This window comes from Salvelinus sp. IW2-2015, linkage group LG16, assembly GCF_002910315.2.
Source record: "Salvelinus sp. IW2-2015 linkage group LG16, ASM291031v2, whole genome shotgun sequence".
Classification (NCBI taxonomy): domain Eukaryota; kingdom Metazoa; phylum Chordata; class Actinopteri; order Salmoniformes; family Salmonidae; genus Salvelinus; species Salvelinus sp. IW2-2015.
In genome coordinates, this window is record NC_036856.1 from 33,443,614 (window position 1) to 33,465,164 (window position 21,551).

Below are 21,551 nucleotides of genomic sequence, written 5' to 3' on the forward strand. Positions count from 1 at the left end.
CATGTATGTTTTGTTCGGTAAAGTTCATATTTGTATCCAAAAATCTAGTTTATGCGGGACGCTACTGTCTCACTTGGCCAAAAGCCAGAGAAATTTGCAGAGCGCCAAATCAAATTAATTACTATAAAAATTACTATAAAAATCAAACTTTCATTAAATCACACATGAAAGATACCAAATTAAAGCTACACTGGTTGTGAATCCAGCCAACATGTCAGAATTCAAATAGGCATTTCTGCAAAAGCAAACGATGCTATTATCTGAGTTAGCACCATAGTAACAAAGAGAGAAGCATATTTCAACCCTGCAGGCGCGACACAAAACGCAGAAATAAATATATAATTCATGCTTTACCTTTGACGAGCTTCTGTGTTGGCGCTCCAATATGTCCCATAAACATCACAAATTGTTCCTTTTGTTCGATTAATTCTGTCGATATATATCCAAAATGTCCATTTATTGGGCGCGTTTGACAGAAAAACAACCGGTTTCAACTTGTGAAACGTGACTACAAAATATCTCAAAAGTTACCTTTGCCAAAACATTTCAAACTACTTTTGTAATACAACTTTAGGTATTTTTTTACGTAAATAATCGATAAAATTGAAGAGGGAGGATCTGTTTCAATACAGGATAAAAACAAACTGTAACTAGCCTTCTGGTATGCGCCTCTAACAAACAGGACACTTCGAGTGACCCTGGTTCAAGATGGCCGTACTTCTTCATTACACAAGGAAAAACCCTCAACCAATTTCTAAAGACTGTTGACATCCAGTGGAAGCGTAGGAACTGCAAGAAGGTCAATTAGAAATCTGTATTCCCAATGAAAATCCATTGAAAAGAGAGTGACCTCAAAAAGAAAAAATTCTGAATGGTTTGTCCTCGGGGTTCGCCTGCTAAATAAGTTCTGTTATACTCACAGACATGATTCAAACAGTTTTAGAAACTTCAGAGTGTTTTCTATCCAAATCTACTAATAATATGCATATCTTATCTTCTGGGATGAGTAGCTGGCAGTTGAATTTGGGTATGCTTTTCATCCAAATGTGAAAATGCTGCCCCTATCCTAGAGAAGTTTTAACTGACTTGCCTAGTTAAATAAAGGTTAGCGAGAGAGCGATAATTAAACTCTTTAGGACATTACATTTCTCGTGAAGCCTTATTTTGAGGCCAAGCTTTACAGTTTAGAGGCCACATCCACACCTGCAAGTGGCACAATTCCACTTGCAGATTTATAAAAAAATAAAATGAAAAATGCTGGGAGGAGGATTTCCAGGAATCTTCTAATTGGGATTTCTGGGAAATTTGCCAGAATTTTGCAAATCACATTATGCTGGCTTGCAAAGTAATATGTAATTCCTATTGAAATCCAGCTAGAGTTAGGATATCCAACAGTTTAGACTTTTTATTCAATTGCAACCTGCATTCATAATGACTGCAGGGTTAGGAACTGTGTGGGAGACTACCTAAACCATTTCACCTGGGATAACCATTTCAGTAATGGGTGCAAACATTCTAGACTAAATCATTCAATTAGTTTAGAAAAAATTGTTATAGATCTTTGTGTAGCTTGACTCCTGTGGCGGACTGCACTAGCATCGAATAGTCCCCGCGATATGCGACTTTTAAGGGAAGCCAGGAACCAATACACGCAGTCAGGAAAGCAAAGGCTAGCTTTTTCAAACAGAAATTTGCATCCTGTAGCTCTAACTTCAAAAGGTTTTGGGACGCTGTAAAGTCCATGTAGAATAAGAGCACCTCCTCCCAGGTGCCCATTGCACTGAGGCTAGGTAACACAGTCACCACTGATAAATCCACAATAATCGAGAATTTCAATAAGCATTTCTCTCGGCTGGCCATGCTTTCCTCCTGGCTACCCCAACCCCGGCCAACAGCTCCGCACCCCCCGCAGCTACTTAACCAAGCCCTCCCCAGCTTCTCCTTCACACCATCAGATACTAGACAATCTGGACCCCCTCTTTCTAAAATTATACGCCGCCATTGTTGCAACCCCTATTACCAGTCTGTTCAACCTCTTTCGTATCGTCCGGATCGTCCGATCCCTAAAGATTTGAAACCTGCCGCGGTCATCCCCCTCTTCAAAGGTGGTGACACTAGTCCCAAACTGTTATAGACCTATATCCATCCTGCCCTGCCTTTTCTAAAGTCTTCGAAAGCCAAGTTAATGAACAGATCACTGACCATTTCGAATCTCACCGTACCTTCTCCGCTGTGCAATCCGGTTTCCGAGCTGGTCACGGGTGCACCTCAGCCACGCTCAAGGTACTAAACGATATCATAACCGCCATCGAAAAAAGACAGTACTGTGCAGCTGTCTTAATCAACCTGGCCAAGGCTTTCGACTCTGTCAATCACCACATTCTTATCGGCAGACTAAACAGCCTTGGTTTCTCAAATGACTGCGTCGCCTGGTTCACCAACTACTTCTCAGACAGAGTTCAGTGTGTCAAATCGGAGGGCCTGTTGTCCGGACCTCTGGCAGTCTCTATGGGGGTACCACAGGGTTAAATTCTCGGGCCGACTCTTTTCTCTGTATATATCAATGATGTCGCTCTTGCTGCGGGTGATTCTCTGATCCACCTCTACGCAGACGACACCATTCTGTATACTTCTGTCCCTTCTTTGGACACTGTGTTAACTAACCTCCAAACGAGCTTCAATGCCATACAACACTCCTTCCGTGGCCTCCAACTGCTCTGAAACACTAGTAAAACTAAATGCATGCTTTTCAACCTTTCGCTGCCAGCACCCTGCCCGCCTGACTAGCATCACTACTCTGGATGGTTCTGACTTAGAATATGTGGACAACTACAAATACCTAGGTGTCTGGTTAGATTGTAAACTCTCCTTCCAGACTCATATTAAACATCTCCAATCCAAAATTAAATCTAGAATCGGCTTCTTATTTCGCAACAAAGCCTCCTTCACTCACGCTGCCAAACATGCCCTCGTAAAACTGACTATCCTACTGATCCTTGACTTCGGCGATGTCATTTACAAAATAGCCTCTAAATAACAATCTACTCAACAAATTGGATGCAGTCTATCACAGTACCATCCGTTTTGTCACCAAAGCCCCTTATACCACCCACCACTGCGACCTGTATGCTCTAGTCGGCTGGCCCTTGCTACATATTCGTCGCCAGACCCACTGGCTCCAGGTCATCTACAAGTCTACCTCAGCTCACTGGTCACACGCGCTCCAGCAGGTATATCTCACTGGTCATCCCCAAAGCCAACACCTCCTTTGGCCACCTTTCCTTCCAGTTCTCTGCTGCCAATGACTGGAACGAATTGCAAAAATTGCTGAAGCTGGAGACTTTTATATTTCCCTCACTAACTTTAAACATCAGCTATTGTTATGAGAATTTCGTTATCAATGTTCATAAACTTCAATTAATCTACTCAGTCTGCAACCCAGGGTTTGTAAGATTCTGGTTGAATGAAACAGACAAGAGTCCCAGTTTACAATAGTCAAAATGTTTATTCACGAGAGCACTCTGAAGTCCATTATACAAAGACATCCATTTTATACCTTGCTCCTTACTTGCTCACATACTTTCACACAAACAGTAGATATCCTACGCACATACATACACACAAACAGTAGGTGAGTTATATCCTTCTCCAGAGTTCTCACCCCTGTGTATCACTACCCAGCCGACAGTTCCATTCCCCCGAGTATAGAGAAACCTTGAGAAGTACTCCCTGTCCTATCATAAGTTTCTCAGAGTTCTAGCCAGGTCGAGTCAAACACAGTTTAATTGTTCTCTGTATTCTCTTAAGCACACGCATACAAGTTCAAATCTTAAGCTACGCCTTGCTCAGACAGTCGGTGGTTTTCCATTACACAGATACATTGTTTAATCTGCAACATGTTTCATAATTTTCTGCAAGCCTAACAGTTTCTCCCCGCCACGGGTGGACACAGAATGTGCTGTAAGGAACACACTATTACAACTTGTCTGTCGATAGCTCCTCTTATCATTTGTTTCCCACTTGCACCCTGCTTACATACTAAAAAGGAACAAAAGGTCCTTGTTCTAATTCTGACTAAAACTACACACATCATCAAATTATAGTTTTATGATTCTAATAAATTTCATACAATTATAGGGTTTCAGGGTGGAATATTTTTTGTAATTATCTTACCATTACCTTAAACGTATAAATCATATGAATTTCTATCATATCAGCTATCTGAGCAGCTAACCGATCGCTGCAGCTGTACATAGCCCATCTGTAAATAGCCCACCCAATCCACCTACCTCATCCCCATATTGTTTTTATTTACTTTTCTGCTCTTTTGCACACCAGTATTTCTACTTGCACATCATCATCTGCTATTTATCACTCCAGTGTTAATTTGCTAAACTGTAATTACTTCGCTACTATGGCCTATTTATTGCCTTACCTCCTCACGCCATTTGCACACACTGTATATAGACTTTTTTTTCCTATTGGGTTATTGATTGTACGCTTGTTTATTCCATATGTAACTCTGTGTTGTTGTGTCACACTGCTTTGCTTTATCTTGGCCAGGTTGCAGTTGTAAATGAGAACTTGTTCTCAACTAGCTTACCTGGTTAAATAAAGGTGAAATAAAAAAACATACAAAAACACAGATATGAAAAACTATTCCAAAAAGTCAACCTGCATGCTGGGTAAAAGTTAATTTCTTTTAAAAATGTAGTTGTGAATTCTCATTTAGTTTTGAGTCAGTACCACATAAACATTTGAGGTAATAATGATTTTTCATTGACTCAGTTCAACTTACTAGAAGTATTTGAGTGTAAAATGCCTCGGGGTTTACAGTGTGCTGTACCTCACAGTGATCACGTTTTAGAAAAAAATGGGTGATCTAGGTAATCAAACCCACTACCCTGACGTTACAAGCGCAATGCTCTACCAACTAAGCTACAAAGGACCACTATTCCCAATGCTGTTAACAGGAGAGAAGAGACAACATTGCCAAGTTGGAGGTGATCAACAATGGGAAGTCTATCACAGAGGCCCGGGTGGACATTGATGTTTCCTGGCAGACCTTAGAGTACTACGCTGGCATTGCTGGCACACTGGCAGGTGGGAACACACTCTGTGGAAGACATGTATAAACAAAAGGATTTTGACCAATTACCATCTTATGCTATTGTGGTTCTCAAGCACATATACATTGTATTGTTATAGGCCTGACTATTTTCTTCTCTTTAAATGACGTATGCTTCACTTTTCTTTTGTCTTTTATGCTCTTGGGCATAGTGACAGGTTTTTAGCTTTTACTGAATGATGCATAACACACAGACAAATTTGTTGCACCCTAATAATGAATCACACAACTACAATATATCTGCAATAGCATTCATAGCAATGTTACAGTTTACCTTTCGTTCACCTCAGGCCAGCACATCCAACTGCCCGGAGGATCCTTTGCTTACACCAGACGGGAGGCCCTGGGGGTATGTGTGGGCATCGGGGCATGGAACTACCCCTTCCAGATCGCCTGTTGGAAGTCTGCTCCTGCCCTGGCCTGTGGTACGTTTGCCATGACCTCCAGTGTTCATTCATTACCATCACGCTGTGGAATGTTTTTTTGCTTCACATTTCAGTTATGATTAGATGACTTAAAACTAATCAATACATATTTCATTATTTTGTATAATGAACGTATCCGTTCTTTTTCATGGAAATTTAAATGAACTATACATACAAAGAGGAATAGTAGATTTTGGACCGTTGTCTCTGAATGTCTTTTAGAGACAGATTGTACTGTTGAGTGAAATGAAGTATTTATTTATTTACTGCTGTGTCTCTTTATCCCCAGGTAATGCCATGGTGTTCAAGCCTTCTCCTTTCACTGCTGTGACCGCCGTGATTCTGGCTGAGATCTACAAAGAGGCTGGGGTACCTGATGGGCTCTTCAACGTGGTGCAGGGTGGGGCGGAGACCGGCACCCTGCTCTGTAATCACCCCGGCGTGGCTAAGGTGTCCTTCACTGGCAGTGTCCCAACTGGGAAGAAGGTACACACTGAAACAAAATACTTTATTGGGTGTTTACCAAGGTCGTAATCATTAGGCACCAAACATAAGAAAACGGACTGAAACAGGGAGGGACTACCTGAACTAGTCCAATAAGTAATGCTCGTTTTAGTTTGCAGTTGCAAAAMATTTTGCCACTGTGTCCTCTGAGTACAATCCTAAATTCTTCACATGGCAAGTCTTCAGTCACCTCTGTTCATAATCTCAGTCTCACTGAAACTCATAGCCAGAAAATTGACCTCTCTGGATCTATTGATAACGAGAGTAACTTGAGAAACCTGAATTGCTTCTCTGCTCATCAATGATAAGACCGCTGAACAAGAGTTTGTACTGTTAGGTGACCTAAACTGGGATATGCTTAACACCCCGGCTGTCCTACAATCTAAGATAGATTCCCTCAATCTCACACAAATGATCAAGGAACCTACCAGGTACAACCCTACATCCATAAACACGGGCACCCTCATAGATATCATCCTGACCAACCTGCCCTCTAATTACACCTCTGCTGTCTTCAACCAGGATCTCAGCGATCACTGCCTCATTGCCTGCGTCCGTAATGGGTCCGCGGTCAAACGACCACCCCCTCATCGCTGTCAAACACTCCCTAAAACACTTCAGCGAGCAGGCCTTTCTAATCGACCTGGCCCGGGTATCCTGGAAGGATATTGACTTCATTCTGTCAGTAGAGGATGCCAGGTTATTTTTTTAAAGTGCTTTCCTCACCATCTTAAATAAGCATGCCCCATTCAAAAAATGTAGAACTAAGAACAGATATAGCCCTTGGTTCTCTCCTGACCTGACTGCCCTTGACGAGAAAAAAACATCTTGTGGCGTTCTGCATTAGCATCGAATAGCCCCTGCGATAGGCAACTTTTCAGGGAAGTTAGGAACCAATATACACAGGCAGTTAGGAAAGCAAAGGCTAGCTTTTTCAAACACAAACTCCCCAAAAATCTGGAACACTGTAAAGTCCATGGAGAATAYGAGCACCTCCTCCCAGCTGCCCACTGCACTGAGGCTAGGAAACACTGTCACCACCGATAAACCCACGATAATTGAGAATTTCAAGGAGCATTTTTCTACGGCTGGCCATGCTTTCCACCTGGCTACCCATACCCCGGTCAACAGCTCTTCACCCCCCCACAGCAACTTGTACAAGCCTACCCCACTTCTCTTTCACCCAAATCCAGATAGCTGATGTTCTGAAAGAGCTGCAGAATCTGGACCCCTACAAATCAGCTGGGCTAGACAATCTCTTTCTAAAATTATCTGCTGAAATTGTTGCAACCCCTATTACTAGCCTGTTCAACCTCTCTTTCGTATCGTCTGAGATCCCTAAAGATTGGAAAGCTGCCGCGGTCATCCTCCTCTTCAAAGGGGAGACACTCTAGACCTAAACTGCTACAGACCTGTATCTATCCTACCCTGCCTTTTCTAAAGTCTTAGAAAGCCAAGTTAACAAACAGATCACTGACCATTTCGAATCCCACCGCACCTTTTCCGCTATGCAATCTGTTTTCCGAGCTGGTCATGGGTGCACCTCAGCCACGCTCAAGGTCCTAAACCATATCATAACCGTCATCGATAAAAGACATTACTGTGCATCCGTCTTCATCGACCTGGCCAAGGCTTTCGACTATGTCAATCACCGCATTCTTATCGGCAGACTCAACAGCTTTGGTTTCTCAAATAACTGCCTCGCCTGGTTCACCAACTACTTCTCAGATAGAGTTCAGTGTGTCAAATCGGAGGGCTTGTTGTCCGGACCTCTGGCAGTTTCTGGGGGTGCCACAGGGTTCAATTCTCGGGGCCGACTCTTTTCTCTGTATACATGATGTTTCTCTTGATGCTGGTGATTCTCTGATCCACCTCTACGCAGACGACACCATTCTGTATACCTCTGGCCCTTCTTTGGACACTGTGTTAACTAACCTCCAGACGAGCTTCAATGCCATACAACTCTCCTTCCTTGGCCTCCAACTGTTCTTAAATGCAAGTAAAACTAAATGCATGCTATTCAACCGAACGGTGCCAGCACCCTGCCCGCCCGTCTAGCATCACTACTCTGGATGGTTCTGACTTAGAATATGTGGACATCTACAAATACCTAGGTGTCTGGTTAGACTAAACTCTCCTTCCAGGCTCCCATTAAGCATCTCCAATCCAAAATTAAGTCTAGAATCGGCTTCCTATTGCGCGACAAACCACTCATGCTGCCAAACATACCCTTGTAAAACTGACTATCCTACCGAACCTTGACTTCGGCGATGTCATTTACAAAATATCCTCGAACACTCTACTCAGCAAACTGGATGCAGTCTATCACAGTGCCATCCGTTTTGTCACCAAAGCCCCATATACCACCCATCACTACGACCTGTATGCTCTCGTTGGCTGGCCCTCGCTCCAGGTCATCGATAAGTCTTTGCTAGGTAAAGCCCCGCCTTATCTCAGCTCACTGGTCACCATAGCAGCACCCACCCGTAGCATGCTCTCCAGCAGGTATATTTCACTGGTCATCCCCAAAGCTAACTCCTCCTTTGGCCTTCCAGTTTTCTGCTGCCAATGACTAGAACAAATTGCAATAATCACTGAAGCTGGAGTCTTATATCGCCCTCACTAACTTTAAGCATCAGCTGTTAGAGCAGCTTACCAATCATTGAACCTGTACACAGCCCATCTGTAAATAGCCCACCCAACTACCTCATCCCCATATTGTTATTTATTTTTTTCCTCCTATGCAACCCAGTATCTCTACTTGCACATCATTGTCTGCACATCTATCACTCCAGTGTTCATGCTAAATTGTAATTATTTTGCCACTATGGCCTATTTGATGCCTAACCTCCCTAATCTTACTTCATTTGCACACACTGTATATAGATTTTTCTATCGTGTTATCGACTGTATGTTTGTTTATGTGTAACTCTGTGTTTTTGTTGCACAGCTTTGCTTAATCTTGGCCAGGTTGCAGTTGTAAATGAGAACTTGTTCTCAACAGGCCTACCTGGTTAAATAAAGGTGACATTAATAAATTGGCTACCCAGACTATTTGCTTTGGGTTTTGTTTTCACTGCTGCTACTTACTGTTTATTGTCTATGCATAGTCACTTTATCCCTACCTACATGTACATATACCCCCTGTATATAGCCTCTTTTTTTCCCCTTTTTAATTTTACCCCCTTTTTCTCCCCAATTTCATGGTATCCAATTGTTAGTAAWTACTATCTTGTCTCATCGCTACAACTCCCGTACGGGCTCGGGAGAGACGAAGGTCGAGAGCCATGCGTCCTCCGAAACACAACCCAACCAAGCCGCACTGCTTCTTAACACAGCGCGCCTCCAACCCGGAAGCCAGCCGCACCAATGTGTCGGAGGAAACACCGTGCACCTGGCGACCTTGGTTAGCGCGCACTGCGCCCGGCCCGCCACAGGAGTCGCTGGTGCGCGATGGGACAAGGATATCCCTACCGGCCAAACCCTCCCTAACCCGGACGACGCTAGGCCAATTGTGCGTCGCCCCACGGACCTCCCGGTCGCGGCCGGCTGCGACAGAGCCTGGGCGCGAACCCAGAATCTCTGGTGGCACAGCTAGCGCTGCGATGCAGTGCCCTAGACCACTGCGCCACCCGGGAGGCCCCATATAGCCTCTTTATTGTTATTTAATTGTGTTTCTTTAACTTTTAGATTATTTAATAAATATTTTCTTTCTGCATTTTTGGTTAAGTGCTTGTAAGTAAGCAATCGCGGTAAGGTTGTATTGTACCTGTTGTATTCGGTGCATGTGAGACAAATAACAAATAACATTTGATTTTGATTTATGACCCATATTCTTTGTCACCATCACCACGATCAATGTTAGGGACAACACTGCCATCTAGAGGTAGTTATTTATCATATTATATATAATATAATGGTCAGTAGGAGGCAATGTAGTCCTGCAATTGTCTAAAACATCTGTCAGACAAGACTTGTTCATTAAACATTCATTTGGGAAGTACTATTCCCATGGCCATACCTTTTTTAACACTATTGATATGATTATTGATCAGTATTCATTTATCTCAGTTCTCATTGGCTAATTGGACCTTTCCTACAATCATGTTCTCTCTTCCTTTCAGATCATGGAGATGTCTGCGAAGACTGTAAAGCAGGTGACTCTGGAGCTGGGAGGGAAATCACCCCTCATCATCTTTAAGGACTGTGAGCTGGAGAACGCAGTGAGGGGGGCGCTCATGGCTAACTTCCTGACTCAGGGAGAGGTGAGCTCTCAATGTTAACCGACTTCTTACTTTACTTTCAGTGCTGACTGACTTCTTACTTAATGTCCCAATACCGTTGTCTGAATTGATGTACAGTGTTTTCTACTAGCGCCGGCTAGCGTCGTCTAAACAGCCAATTAGACTACTTTTCAGCCGGCTTCTTTTTCCACTTAAATTAACTAGGCTGCTTTTCAATTCGTTGGGCAAAAAAAAAAAGTCAGCCAAGCTGTCTCCCTCCCTCTAGAATGAACGATGTGCATCTTCTAGCAATCTATTGATAGTTTAGGCGCCTGTCAGTAACAAAGCGAGCAATGACAGGGAAACACTACTAGTTTGACAGTCTGCTGTCTGTCCCGCCTCCTGTGGGTAGTGTGATTTGTGTGTGCTGTGGTTGATTGTGTAAAGAAATTTTGCAGAGGTGGAGAGGATGCTTCTTTATTGTCTCTGAGTGAATTTCAGGGCTCTGGAGTGCGACCATTTTACTTTCCTATGCGGCTAAAAATAGATGTGCGAATTGAAAACTGATTTATAGCAACAAAAAAATCCTGCTTTTTTTTCAGTCTTTCTGCCATTTTGTTTAATAGCTGGTAGCTAATTACACAAGGAACCATAGAAATAAGAATTAGGTGCTGTGCACATTGAGTGAAGTGCTGAAAGATACCTTTGTAGAAGTGCACAGGCATAGACGTTGGTCGAATTTACGCAAAAGTCTACTAAAGTGACTTTATCCTCGTGTTTCTTGGATATATACATTGTTTTGTTCACACACTAGGTTGTTGTTCAATGTTAGTTTGAGTTTTCTTAACTGCTACTAGCAAAGTGATGTCAGAGAATCTCCCCCAAATTAGCCAAATATTTGAGAGTACACTTTCTTTTAGGCATTTATCATAAAACACTCATTCTCAAATACTTTTCATTGTGCTCCTAAATTTCTTTGTGTGGACCTAAATGTGTTCCTTGTATAAAAAWAAAAAAATAACACATTAAAAAAACAAATCAGCGCAGAGCCCTGAATTTGCACATCCATGTAATGTAGCCTAAGTGGTAACGAGGAGTCAAACTCTACTTGGCTTTATTATTGTTTTCCGGCACATTCTTTTATATGAATCCACGTGTTTCATATAGCAGCCGCCTTTCATACATTTTTAAGATAACATGGGCTATTTAAAATCCATAATTTGAAGAACAAGCATTATGGCTATTCATATCTTGCAGTAAAACTGTAAGACTTTAATCTCAAGAAGTCAGGTTCAATGTTTAAAAAAGTTGAATGTTCTTTTACTTAGAAAATAGTATATGCCTAGCCCTAGTAGATATTCAAAACAACGAAGAATACACTGAATTCATACATTTTCAGTAATTTACCACACATTTTTCCAATCTGGAAGGAACATTTGATCAAGTATTCAATCATTTTGCTGTGTATTTCGGCTGGAATAGAGGCATTAGAATGTACCAGAGGCAACCAAAATATAGGTTGTTCTGTGAAATATTTTGGGGACTTGAATGTAGCACAGGGATAAGCAACTTTAATGGGTGCGGGTGCCATTTAAAAAATCTGAATTCATCATGAGGTGCCCAGTGGCTCGCGCGTCTGCTAGCCCTCATCCATACCCACATATGCAGTGGAGAGACATTTTAAGTTTCATAGTTATTTCTTGCAATTCTATACATTTTGCTATGCGGCTGAGAGAATAATTTGCAGTTTTACAGCTAATTTCCTGAAATTCTATACATTTTGTCAAAGGGTGGATAGAAATGTTTGCAGTTTTCTAATATGATATTTTAGTGAGAGTGACTAACAAAGTCAATGGGAGCCACCCGGTCGGTAATTCGACATGATACTACAAGTTTAGATTGGTAAATTAGCTAATTTACCATCTTTCCATAATTTTAGCTGATATGGGCTAATTGACTGTCAGTAGTTAGGTTTCCATCCAATTGGTGAATCTTTATGATCTTTATGCAGATTTTTGAATATTTGCATGAAGAAAATATGCACATTTTCCCACCAGTTGCGGATTAAAGTCAGTGGGTGATGACGTAGTGCACACAACTTAAGCAACAAAAGTACAATTTATCATGAACCGGATAAAGTTCAATGTGTTTCAATTGCATTTTCAACTCTACAGATTTAGTTTTGTCAAACTGTTGCGTTAAATAGCAAATGTGCCTACTCTGGTCTTGGCACATGAGCTCTAGCCAACCGCTTGCAGATACAGTGCGGGTAGACTGCAGGTAGGGTGGTCTACATGATGAGATTATTATGGATAAGAGCGAGAGTATTTGTCAAACCGCAGTCATGCATCAATCATCATGTCCCCAGAATAATACCCTCAAGATTTATTGGAAAGGACCAAGGTCGCCGTGCATCTTCACAACCCTGTGAAGTTCATAACTGGGATCTCCCGAGTGGCACAGCGGTCTAAGGCACTGCATCTCAGTGCTAGAGGCGTCACTACAGACCCTGGTTCGATTCCAGGCTGTGATTGGGAGTCTAATTGGCCCAGCGTCGTTAGGGTTTGGCCGGGGTAGGCTGTTATTGTAAATAAGTATTTGTTCCTAACTGACTTACCTAGTAAATAAAGGTTACATTTTAATTATATATTTTTTTAACCTTTTATTAAATAAATAAAAATAACTTATCTCATCTGTAGCCTAATAAACTGCATGGTTTCCTGAGTCATAGTGGGAGGACCACACACCATATCTTTGCATGACTCCAAGTTTACTTTGATATAATACTTATTATATCAATATTTGCACATATAAAGGTGTTTCCACCACCATTTCTCACATAATTAATTTCAACACAAAAAGATTGTGTTAACATTATCTGTCTGCATTTATAAAATTGTACTGAAACTACCTGTTTCCATGATGGCTGTCATGATTTTCTTTTTATACAGTGACTTTATTTGCGTAAAAACTTTGGATGGAATCGTGGTTAGTGACTGACATAATGAGAAACCAATACACAACCACAATTCTAAATTGCACCTTGCGTATTCTACTATTCTAACTCTCAACATAAGTTGAGACCCCAACTGAGTTCCAAAAACATTTTTAATTGATGCCCACGGGCTGCCAGTTGCCCGTCCATGATGTAGTATGTACAGTAGGACTGTATTACCTTCTCCATGCATGGATATTGGACAAATGCTGTAAGAATGCTGTTCATTGACTATAGCTCAGCATTCAACACCATAGTACCCTCCAAGCTCCTCATTTAAGATTGGGGCCCTGGGTCTGAACCCCGCCCTGTGCAACTGGGTCCTGGAATTCCTGACAGGCTGTCCCCAGGTTGTGAAGGTAGGAAACAACACCTCCACTTCGCTGATCCTCAACATGGGCCCCACAAGGATGCGTGCACAGCCCCCTCCTGTACTTCCTGTTCACCCATGACTGCGTGGCCACACACACCTCCAACTCAATCATCAAGTTTGCAAACAACACAACAGTATTGTCTGATTACCAACAARGACGAGACYGCCTACAGGGAGGAGGTGAGGGCCCTSGGAGTYTGGTGCCAGGAAAATAACTCGCTCAATGTTAACAAAACAAAGGAGCTGATCATGGACTTCAGGAAACAGCAGAGGGAGCACGCCCCTATCCACATCAACGGGACCGCGGTGGAGCAGGTAGAAAGCTTCAAGTTCCTCGGCGTACACATCACTGACGATCTGAAATGGTCCACCTACACAGACAGTGTGGCYAAGAAGGCAAACAGCGCCTCTTCAACCTCAGGAGGCTGAAGAAATTTGGCTTGGCACCTAAAACCCTCACACACTTTCACAGATGCACAATTGAGAGCATCCTGTCGGGCTGTATCATCGCCTGGTACGGCAACTGCACCGCCTGCAACTGCAGGGCTCTCCAGAGGTTGGTGCGGTCTGCCCAACGCATCACTGGGGGCAAACTACCTGCCCTCCAGGACACCCACAGCACCCGATGTCACAGGAAGGCCAAAAAGATCATCAAGGACAACAACCACCCGAGCCACTGCCTGTTCACCCCGCTACCATCCAGAAGGCGAGGTCAGTACAGGTGCATCAAAGCTGGGACCGAGAGACTGAAAAACAGCTTCTATCTCGGCCATCAGGCTGTTAAATAGCCATCACTAGGTGGCTTCCACCTAGTTACGTAACCCTGCACCTTAGAGGCTGCTGCCCTATATACATAGACTTGAAATCACTGGCCACTTTAATAATGGAACACTAGTCACTTTAATAATGTTTACATAATTTTTGCTTTACTCCTCTCATATGTATATTCTGTAATCTATTCTACTGTATTTTAGTCTATGCCATTTCGACATTGCTCATCCTAATATTTATATATTCCTTAATTCCATCTAACTTTTAGGTTTGTGTGTGTTGTGAATTGATAGATATTACTGGAAACAAGCATTTCGCTACACCTGCCATACACATGTTTAGCTGATGTTATGTGATCAATAAAATTTGATTTGATATTTTTTCTGACCTTGATTTAAGCATATGTGATACATGTATCTTCTTCCACTCTTGGTTTCTATTGAGTTGAACTCTATTGACTTACTATCATGTTGACATGCAACTTTCTTAACCAACCACCTACCTATGGTCTCCCCTGTTTAGGTGTGCTGTAATGGGACGCGGGTGTACGTGCAGAGAGAGATCATGCCTGTGTTCCTGGAGGAAGTGGTTAAGAGGACCAAGGCCATCTCAGTAGGGGACCCTCTCCTGGAGAACACCCGCATGGGAGCCCTGATCACTAGGCAACACCTGGACAAGGTGCTGGGCTTCGTCAGCCAGGCCAAGACAGAGGTAAACAGGTATCAGTAAATTAATGTGCAACCTGGGTCGTGTTCAATAGGGTACTGTGGCAGACCAGGGGGTTTGGTCATGACGTTTACCTAGATCAGACACGGACAGAGAAGGATTAGCTCAGTTTCAAGGGTGTTTATTTAAATAATAGATCAAAAAGAAAAGGATAGGTCTCCCCCATGAAACCCTCTCCGGGATACCGTCTTCGGGGTTCCGGGTCTGGCTGTATCCTGTCTGGCACAAAACTGAACTCCCTCTTGTTACCTCTGCAACCGTCCACAGTAACACAGGAGTCCTTTCTCCCCCCCACCCCCTGTGTGCTGCCCTTCTTCCCCCCACCCCCTGTGTGCTGCCCTTCTTTCCCCCACCCCCTGTGTGCTGCCCTTCTTCCCCCCACCCCCTGTGTGCTGCCCTTCTTTCCCCCCACCCCCTGTGTGCTGCCCTTCTTCCCCCCCACCCCCTGTGTGCTGCTCTTCTGGCCCCACCCCCTGTGTGCTGCTCTTCTGGCCCCACCCCCTGTGTGCTGCCCTTCTGGCCCTACCCCCTGTGTGCTGCCCTTCTGGCAGCTTTATGGGCCTTGCACAGCTGGTGAGCAATCCGCCCTTGATTACTCACCAGCTCACAATCAGCCCCAATTAGTACTGGCTAGAGAGCCCGTCGAGACCTGGCACGTCCAGCAGATGGAGCCATCGCCTCGTGATYTATACTCCATCTGTTACCAGGCCTCGACTAGTCTCCCCCTGGTGGCTGACCTGCTGTACGCCACAGTACACTGCACTGCATTTAGTTAATGTCCAGTTTAGACAGCTTAGACAARGTAGAGAAGTTCTGGTAGTCCCTCGCTGTTTCACAATGTTTTCTTCTTACTGAACACAGCCCTGATGTTTGAACATCTGCCTCATTCAGGACAGTGGGTACCTTAGACTAATGTCTACCCCAGCCTTCAGTCTACTGTTTGTCTGATTTTTGTACCTAACACAAATCATCATGTTGTGATCTGCAATGTAATTTTTTTGGTCAGCCTTTGTCTAATACAAATCTCTGTGTGTTCTTTTAGGGAGCAAAGGTACTCTGTGGAGGGGAAGCCTTTATCCCGATTGAACCCAAACTGAAGGGAGGTTACTACATGTCTCCCTGTGTCCTGGGTGAGTCTTGTTTAATCATAATTACACCAATTGTCATGCTCCATAACACTGTTGCATGGTGTACCGGTACTGTAGTAATGTCATGATGCCAACATTTTAGAATACTGTAGTACCGTTTCATATGATATTACCGACTTTCAGCTCTACTGATCTAAAGAAACTGCTGGCGCCCTTACAAAAAAGTTTGCCGTTCTAAAAGTGCAGTAGCTGCAGTCGACTGTGGTATTTTMGATGCACCGATTGCAGAATAACGGCAGTGTACTGCAGAATAACTGCAGTTATACTGCACAATTACTTCAGTAATTATTTTGGGGGGGATGCAGTATTTTCAGCATACTGTAGTAATACTGCAGTCTTTTTTTTGTAAGGATGCCTATTATAAAATMTTTATAAAGTCAGTTTTGTTTAAAAATTCAGTTGAATTTAYGCAACAGCCATTAGTCTTTTGTATGCGCAGGTCCAATAATATCTAGCTGTAATCAGCCAGCCGACTCATTACCAGCCCTCACTCATCTGCTTTTCTCCGTACGCTCTTCACGCTTGTCCATTTCTGTCCTTTTAAAAGGATATATAATTTAACTGTGATGGGATGCAGACCCAGACCCTGATGAGTCTTCTGCTGTTAGATTTGTACATTTGTTACATTGGAGCACTGTGCAAAGCAGCAGWGTTGATGCATTGTATCATTTCCTCACCAGTTATAACGGAGAGCACAGACCAGTCTGAGTAGACTTTGCAAGTTCCCTGTCATGCAGCCACTGATTGTCCGAGAGGGAAATTGAGCACCGCTTCATGACAGGCATGCTTGCAGCTTTCGTCTCCAGTCTAAACTGTTAAAGAATATGACCCCTATTGCCGGAGATGCCTTTTCTTTCTATCCGGATTCGTGCCCATTTTTCTATAATTTCACAAACCATGTAGCGAGCCATTTTAAACTAATCCTGGGTCTCTAATTTATTGGTTTGATAACTAACAACGTTCAGTCAGCTAACAACCTAGTAACTTGACAGTAGGTCTAGGCAAATTTGATTGGCCCAGGAAGAAAGGAAAAGGGTCTGCTACTCATGAGATGTGCTTTAAAGGTAGGATTCATATAGGCCTAATGGAAGCCTAAACTATATCAAACATCTATTTATTTCTGGTGCTCCTTAAATTCTGTTTGGTGCCTAACGTTTTAAAAGTTGGGAGTAGTGTGTATTTGTGGGAGAGAGAGGGCTGTGTGTGTTTATGGGAGGGAGGGTGTGTGTTTTAACTGAACAGTAAAGAAGGTTTCATGCAGTGTTTTCCCCATACTGACACAATAAGATGCAGATCATTATGCAGTGTTTCCACTGACTGACACAATGAGATGCAGATCATTATGCAGTGTTTCCACTGACTGACACAATGAGATGCAGATCATTATGCAGGTGTTTCCACTGACTGACACAATGACATGCAGATCATTATGCAGTGTTTCCACTGACTGACACAATGAGATGCAGATCATTATGCAGTGTTTCCACTGACTGACACAATGACATGCAGATCATTATGCAGTGTTTCCACTGACCTGACACAATGAGATGCAGATCATTATGCAGTGTTTCACTGACTGACACAATAACATGCAGATCATTATGCAGTGGTTTCCACTGACTGACACAATGAGATGCAGATCATTATGCAGTGTTTCCACTGACTGACACAATGAGATGCAGATCATTATGCAGTGTTTCCACTGACTGACACAATGAGATGCAGATCATTATGCAGTGTTTCCACTGACTGACACAATGAGATGCAGATCATTATGCAGTGTTTCACTGACTGACACAATGAGATGCAGATCATTATGCAGTGTTTTCCCACTGACTGACACAATGACATGCAGATCATTATGCAGTGTTTTCCCCTGACTGACACAATGACATGCAGATCATTATGCAGTGTTTCCCCTGACTGACACAATGACATGCAGATCATTATGCAGTGTTCACTGACTGACACAATGACATGCAGATCATTATGCAGTGTTTTCCACTGACTGACACAATGACATGCAGATCATTTATGCAGTGTTTTCCCCTGACTGACACAATGACATGCAGATCATTATGCAGTGTTTTCCCCATACTGGACAACCATGACATGCAGATCATTATGCATGCAACCGCAGGAGATTGGTGGCACCTTAATTGGAGAGGATGGGCTCGTGGTAATGGCTGGAGCAGAATGAGTGGAATGATGTGTTTGACGCCATTCCATTTGCGCCGTTAGACATTATGAGCTGTCCTCCCTTCAGCAGCCTCCACTGATGTATATTCCTTCCTCCCATTCCTCCAGCCAAATCACAGGGAGGCCTTTGCAAATATTAGCAAAGCAGCAATTCTATGCTGTCTGCTATTATACGCTGAACAGTGTGAAGTTAAAGTCAATGTGTTCTACTTAGAAGTGTGAATTTCAGTGACAGGTTTTTGGAGAACGTTTAGAAAACGTGAACAAGCGTCCAGGGCGAACAGGATGCACCGCGCTCCAGTCCAATTGGCCACTCTCTGCACCCCTGTGCTCACATACAATTTGAAATGATGAGCACTTATTTTAGATTTTTAATGTGCTTTTTCTCCCCAATTTTGTGAAATCCAATTGGTAGTTAGTCTTGTCCCATCGCTGCAACTCCCCTATAGACTCAGGAGAGGTGAAGGTCGAGAGCCATGCGTCCTCCGAAACACGAACCTGCCAAGCGGCACGGCTTCTTGACACACTTCTCGCTTAACACGGAGGCAAGCCGCACCAATATGTTGGAGGAAACACCATACAACTGTTYCCCGAAGTTGGCGTCCATGCGCACGTCCCGCCACAAGGAGTCGCTAGAGCGTGAAGAGACAAGAACATCCCGGCCAGCCAAACTCTCCCATAACCCGGACAACGCTGGGCCAATTGTGCGCCGCCTCATGAGCAAACCCTGGTCTGTAGGGATGCCTATAGCACTGCGATGCAGTGCCTTAGACCGCTACGCCATTCGGGAGGCCATGAGCGCTTCTTAAAGTCATGTTTATTAAAATAATTTTCATTCAAATCATATGGTTTGGTTTCAATACTTCAAAACCAAAAGTTAGGTCCAGGCAGTCACAAAAATAGATGAGTGTTGGTTAAATTGTTATTTTTTTWATTTTTATGTATGGAGCGAATTTGGAGCGGAGCGGTTGGAAAGGACGTGGAGAGCAATGAGCGGGATTTCCGACCGCTCAACTCTGCTCACATACTCTGGTAGTGACTGTCCAGTCTATATTTGGAGCTATGACTTTAACTCCACATTTTGTATCTAACTTTATATGTAACTCCACATTTTGACTGTAACTCCACATCCATGTATTCCAACATAGACAACTGCACAGACAACATGACGTGTGTGAAGGAGGAGATCTTTGGGCCTGTAATGTCAGTGATGCCCTTTGACACAGAAGAGGAAGTGCTGAAGAGGGCCAACAACACTACATTCGGCCTGGCCTCTGGAGTCTTTACCAGGTACATTACCAGATCCATACACATTTAACCTTCTACAATAATCTTTCCTCGATTCCTTGCATCCTCTCTCCTTGGCTCCTCAATGTATTGGATAAGGTCTGATGGGAGAGGCATTGGACTTTTTCCTCCAATTAGGTTGAGGAGGCGAGGAAATAAGATGCAAGGAATAGCGGAAATTGAGATGGAGACCTAGAATCACTAACTAGTCTAGTACACTGAGTCTCTCTTCCTGTTCTTGTCTCCCTGTAGGGATATATCCCGGGCCCACCGGGTGGCTGAGAACCTGCAGGCTGGAACCTGCTTCATCAACAACTACAACATCAGCCCTGTGGAGGTGCCCTTCGGAGGATACAAGCAGTCTGGTATGATGATGATTATGATGATGATGATAATCCATTAAATGTCATTAATGTTTGTCAGGACCCTACTTAGGAACCCATAGGAAAAGAGATGGCTGAAATGGACAAACAGTATTGTCACAYATATTATCGGTTCAAATATGTCAGCAGATCTGATGTTGTAACAATGRCATAACYGTAATATGAAATTTAAGGAATAAWAATCAGATTTTGTTGTAACAGCGCAGTAATGGTAATACAACAAAAATAGAAAGCAAGAGGGCGGATAGGGATAACAAGACATTACATATTCCTCATTAGATGGATGTGTTCTATGTGGTGCTCATTGATCTCTTCTCTTTCTCRGCAGGTTTTGGCAGGGAGAACGGCCAGGTGACCATCGAGTACTACTCCCAGCTGAAGACTGTGGTTGTGGAGATGGGAGACGTGGACGATTACTTTAATTGTTAACTTACCAATTAAGTGCCAAGGAAAACCAAGACCTATACGCTACTGTCCTTAAGATGTTTGGTGTATTTGTGCATCTGAGGAAAGTATCATTGTTATTGATAGTTTATAACAGGAAGTAACTAACATGGCTGGTTTGTCTGTACAATGTGCAAGTATGAAGATGTCACCAAGTGCTAAAAAGCCTAGTCTTCAACCACTTGATCAATACATTTTATACTTTCCATTTCAGCTGGGATCCTAGCCAAAAAGTCYATATGAAGAAGCGTTCAAACGTTTCCCATGGTCTGTCACTTTCTAGCACATGTATCTCTCACATTTTGAATAAACGTTTGTAATACTCACAGTATTCCTATTCCCCKAAAAATTGTATTCCATTTCATATGTTTGATACTTAAGGATAATATAAAATGTATTTAAAAAAACTCACAATTGATTATAATTCACATATAAGCGATGGTACTTAACTGGCCTGAGTGGGACCAATTTTAAATCCACTACCCCATTCAGAAGTGTAGCACATGGGGCTGTGTACAACCTCACCACAGATTCTAAGATGTGTAATGTGAGTGAAGTTGAAAGCTGGATGTAATAATGATTACCATGCTCGTACACTTCTGAGGTAAAGAGGTAGCTTGTGACCTTTACATATAAGATGAGACCTACTGACACCAACCCAGTAAAATAGACTCCATAGATATTAGCCAGACAAACATTTKATTAAATACAATTTATTGTACACAAGATTCACTGTACATACCCTGGTTTCAGATGTTATATGTATGTTTTGTTTGGCAAGAGCTCAACAGGATCTGGCTGAAACAGACCAATCATCTACCAGTAGGCTGAGCACGGGGTATAAACAAAAATGAAAACCGAGTAAAGAAGAGCCTTTCACATTTTCTCTTCAGTGCAGGTCATTGGAATTCCCATATGCTGGGGCCAGGTCATGATGAACATCCC

At 43.0% G+C, this 21,551-nt stretch overlaps 1 protein-coding gene across 1 annotated transcript in view; it reads left to right on the forward strand.

The window, feature by feature from the left end:
- The window catches only part of aldh9a1a.1 (aldehyde dehydrogenase 9 family, member A1a, tandem duplicate 1), a 26,353-nt gene extending 5,416 nt beyond the window's left edge, over positions 1-20,937 (forward strand). Inside the window, exons 4-12 of the mRNA XM_024003766.2 lie at positions 4,974-5,103; positions 5,419-5,553; positions 5,843-6,039; positions 10,182-10,322; positions 14,942-15,130; positions 16,188-16,275; positions 19,641-19,782; positions 20,032-20,144; positions 20,491-20,937. Coding sequence (XP_023859534.1) covers positions 4,974-5,103; positions 5,419-5,553; positions 5,843-6,039; positions 10,182-10,322; positions 14,942-15,130; positions 16,188-16,275; positions 19,641-19,782; positions 20,032-20,144; positions 20,491-20,591 — 1,236 coding nt within the window. The 3' untranslated portion in view covers positions 20,592-20,937. The remainder of the gene's footprint in view (positions 1-4,973; positions 5,104-5,418; positions 5,554-5,842; positions 6,040-10,181; positions 10,323-14,941; positions 15,131-16,187; positions 16,276-19,640; positions 19,783-20,031; positions 20,145-20,490) is intronic.
- The last annotated feature ends 614 nt before the right edge of the window (positions 20,938-21,551 follow it).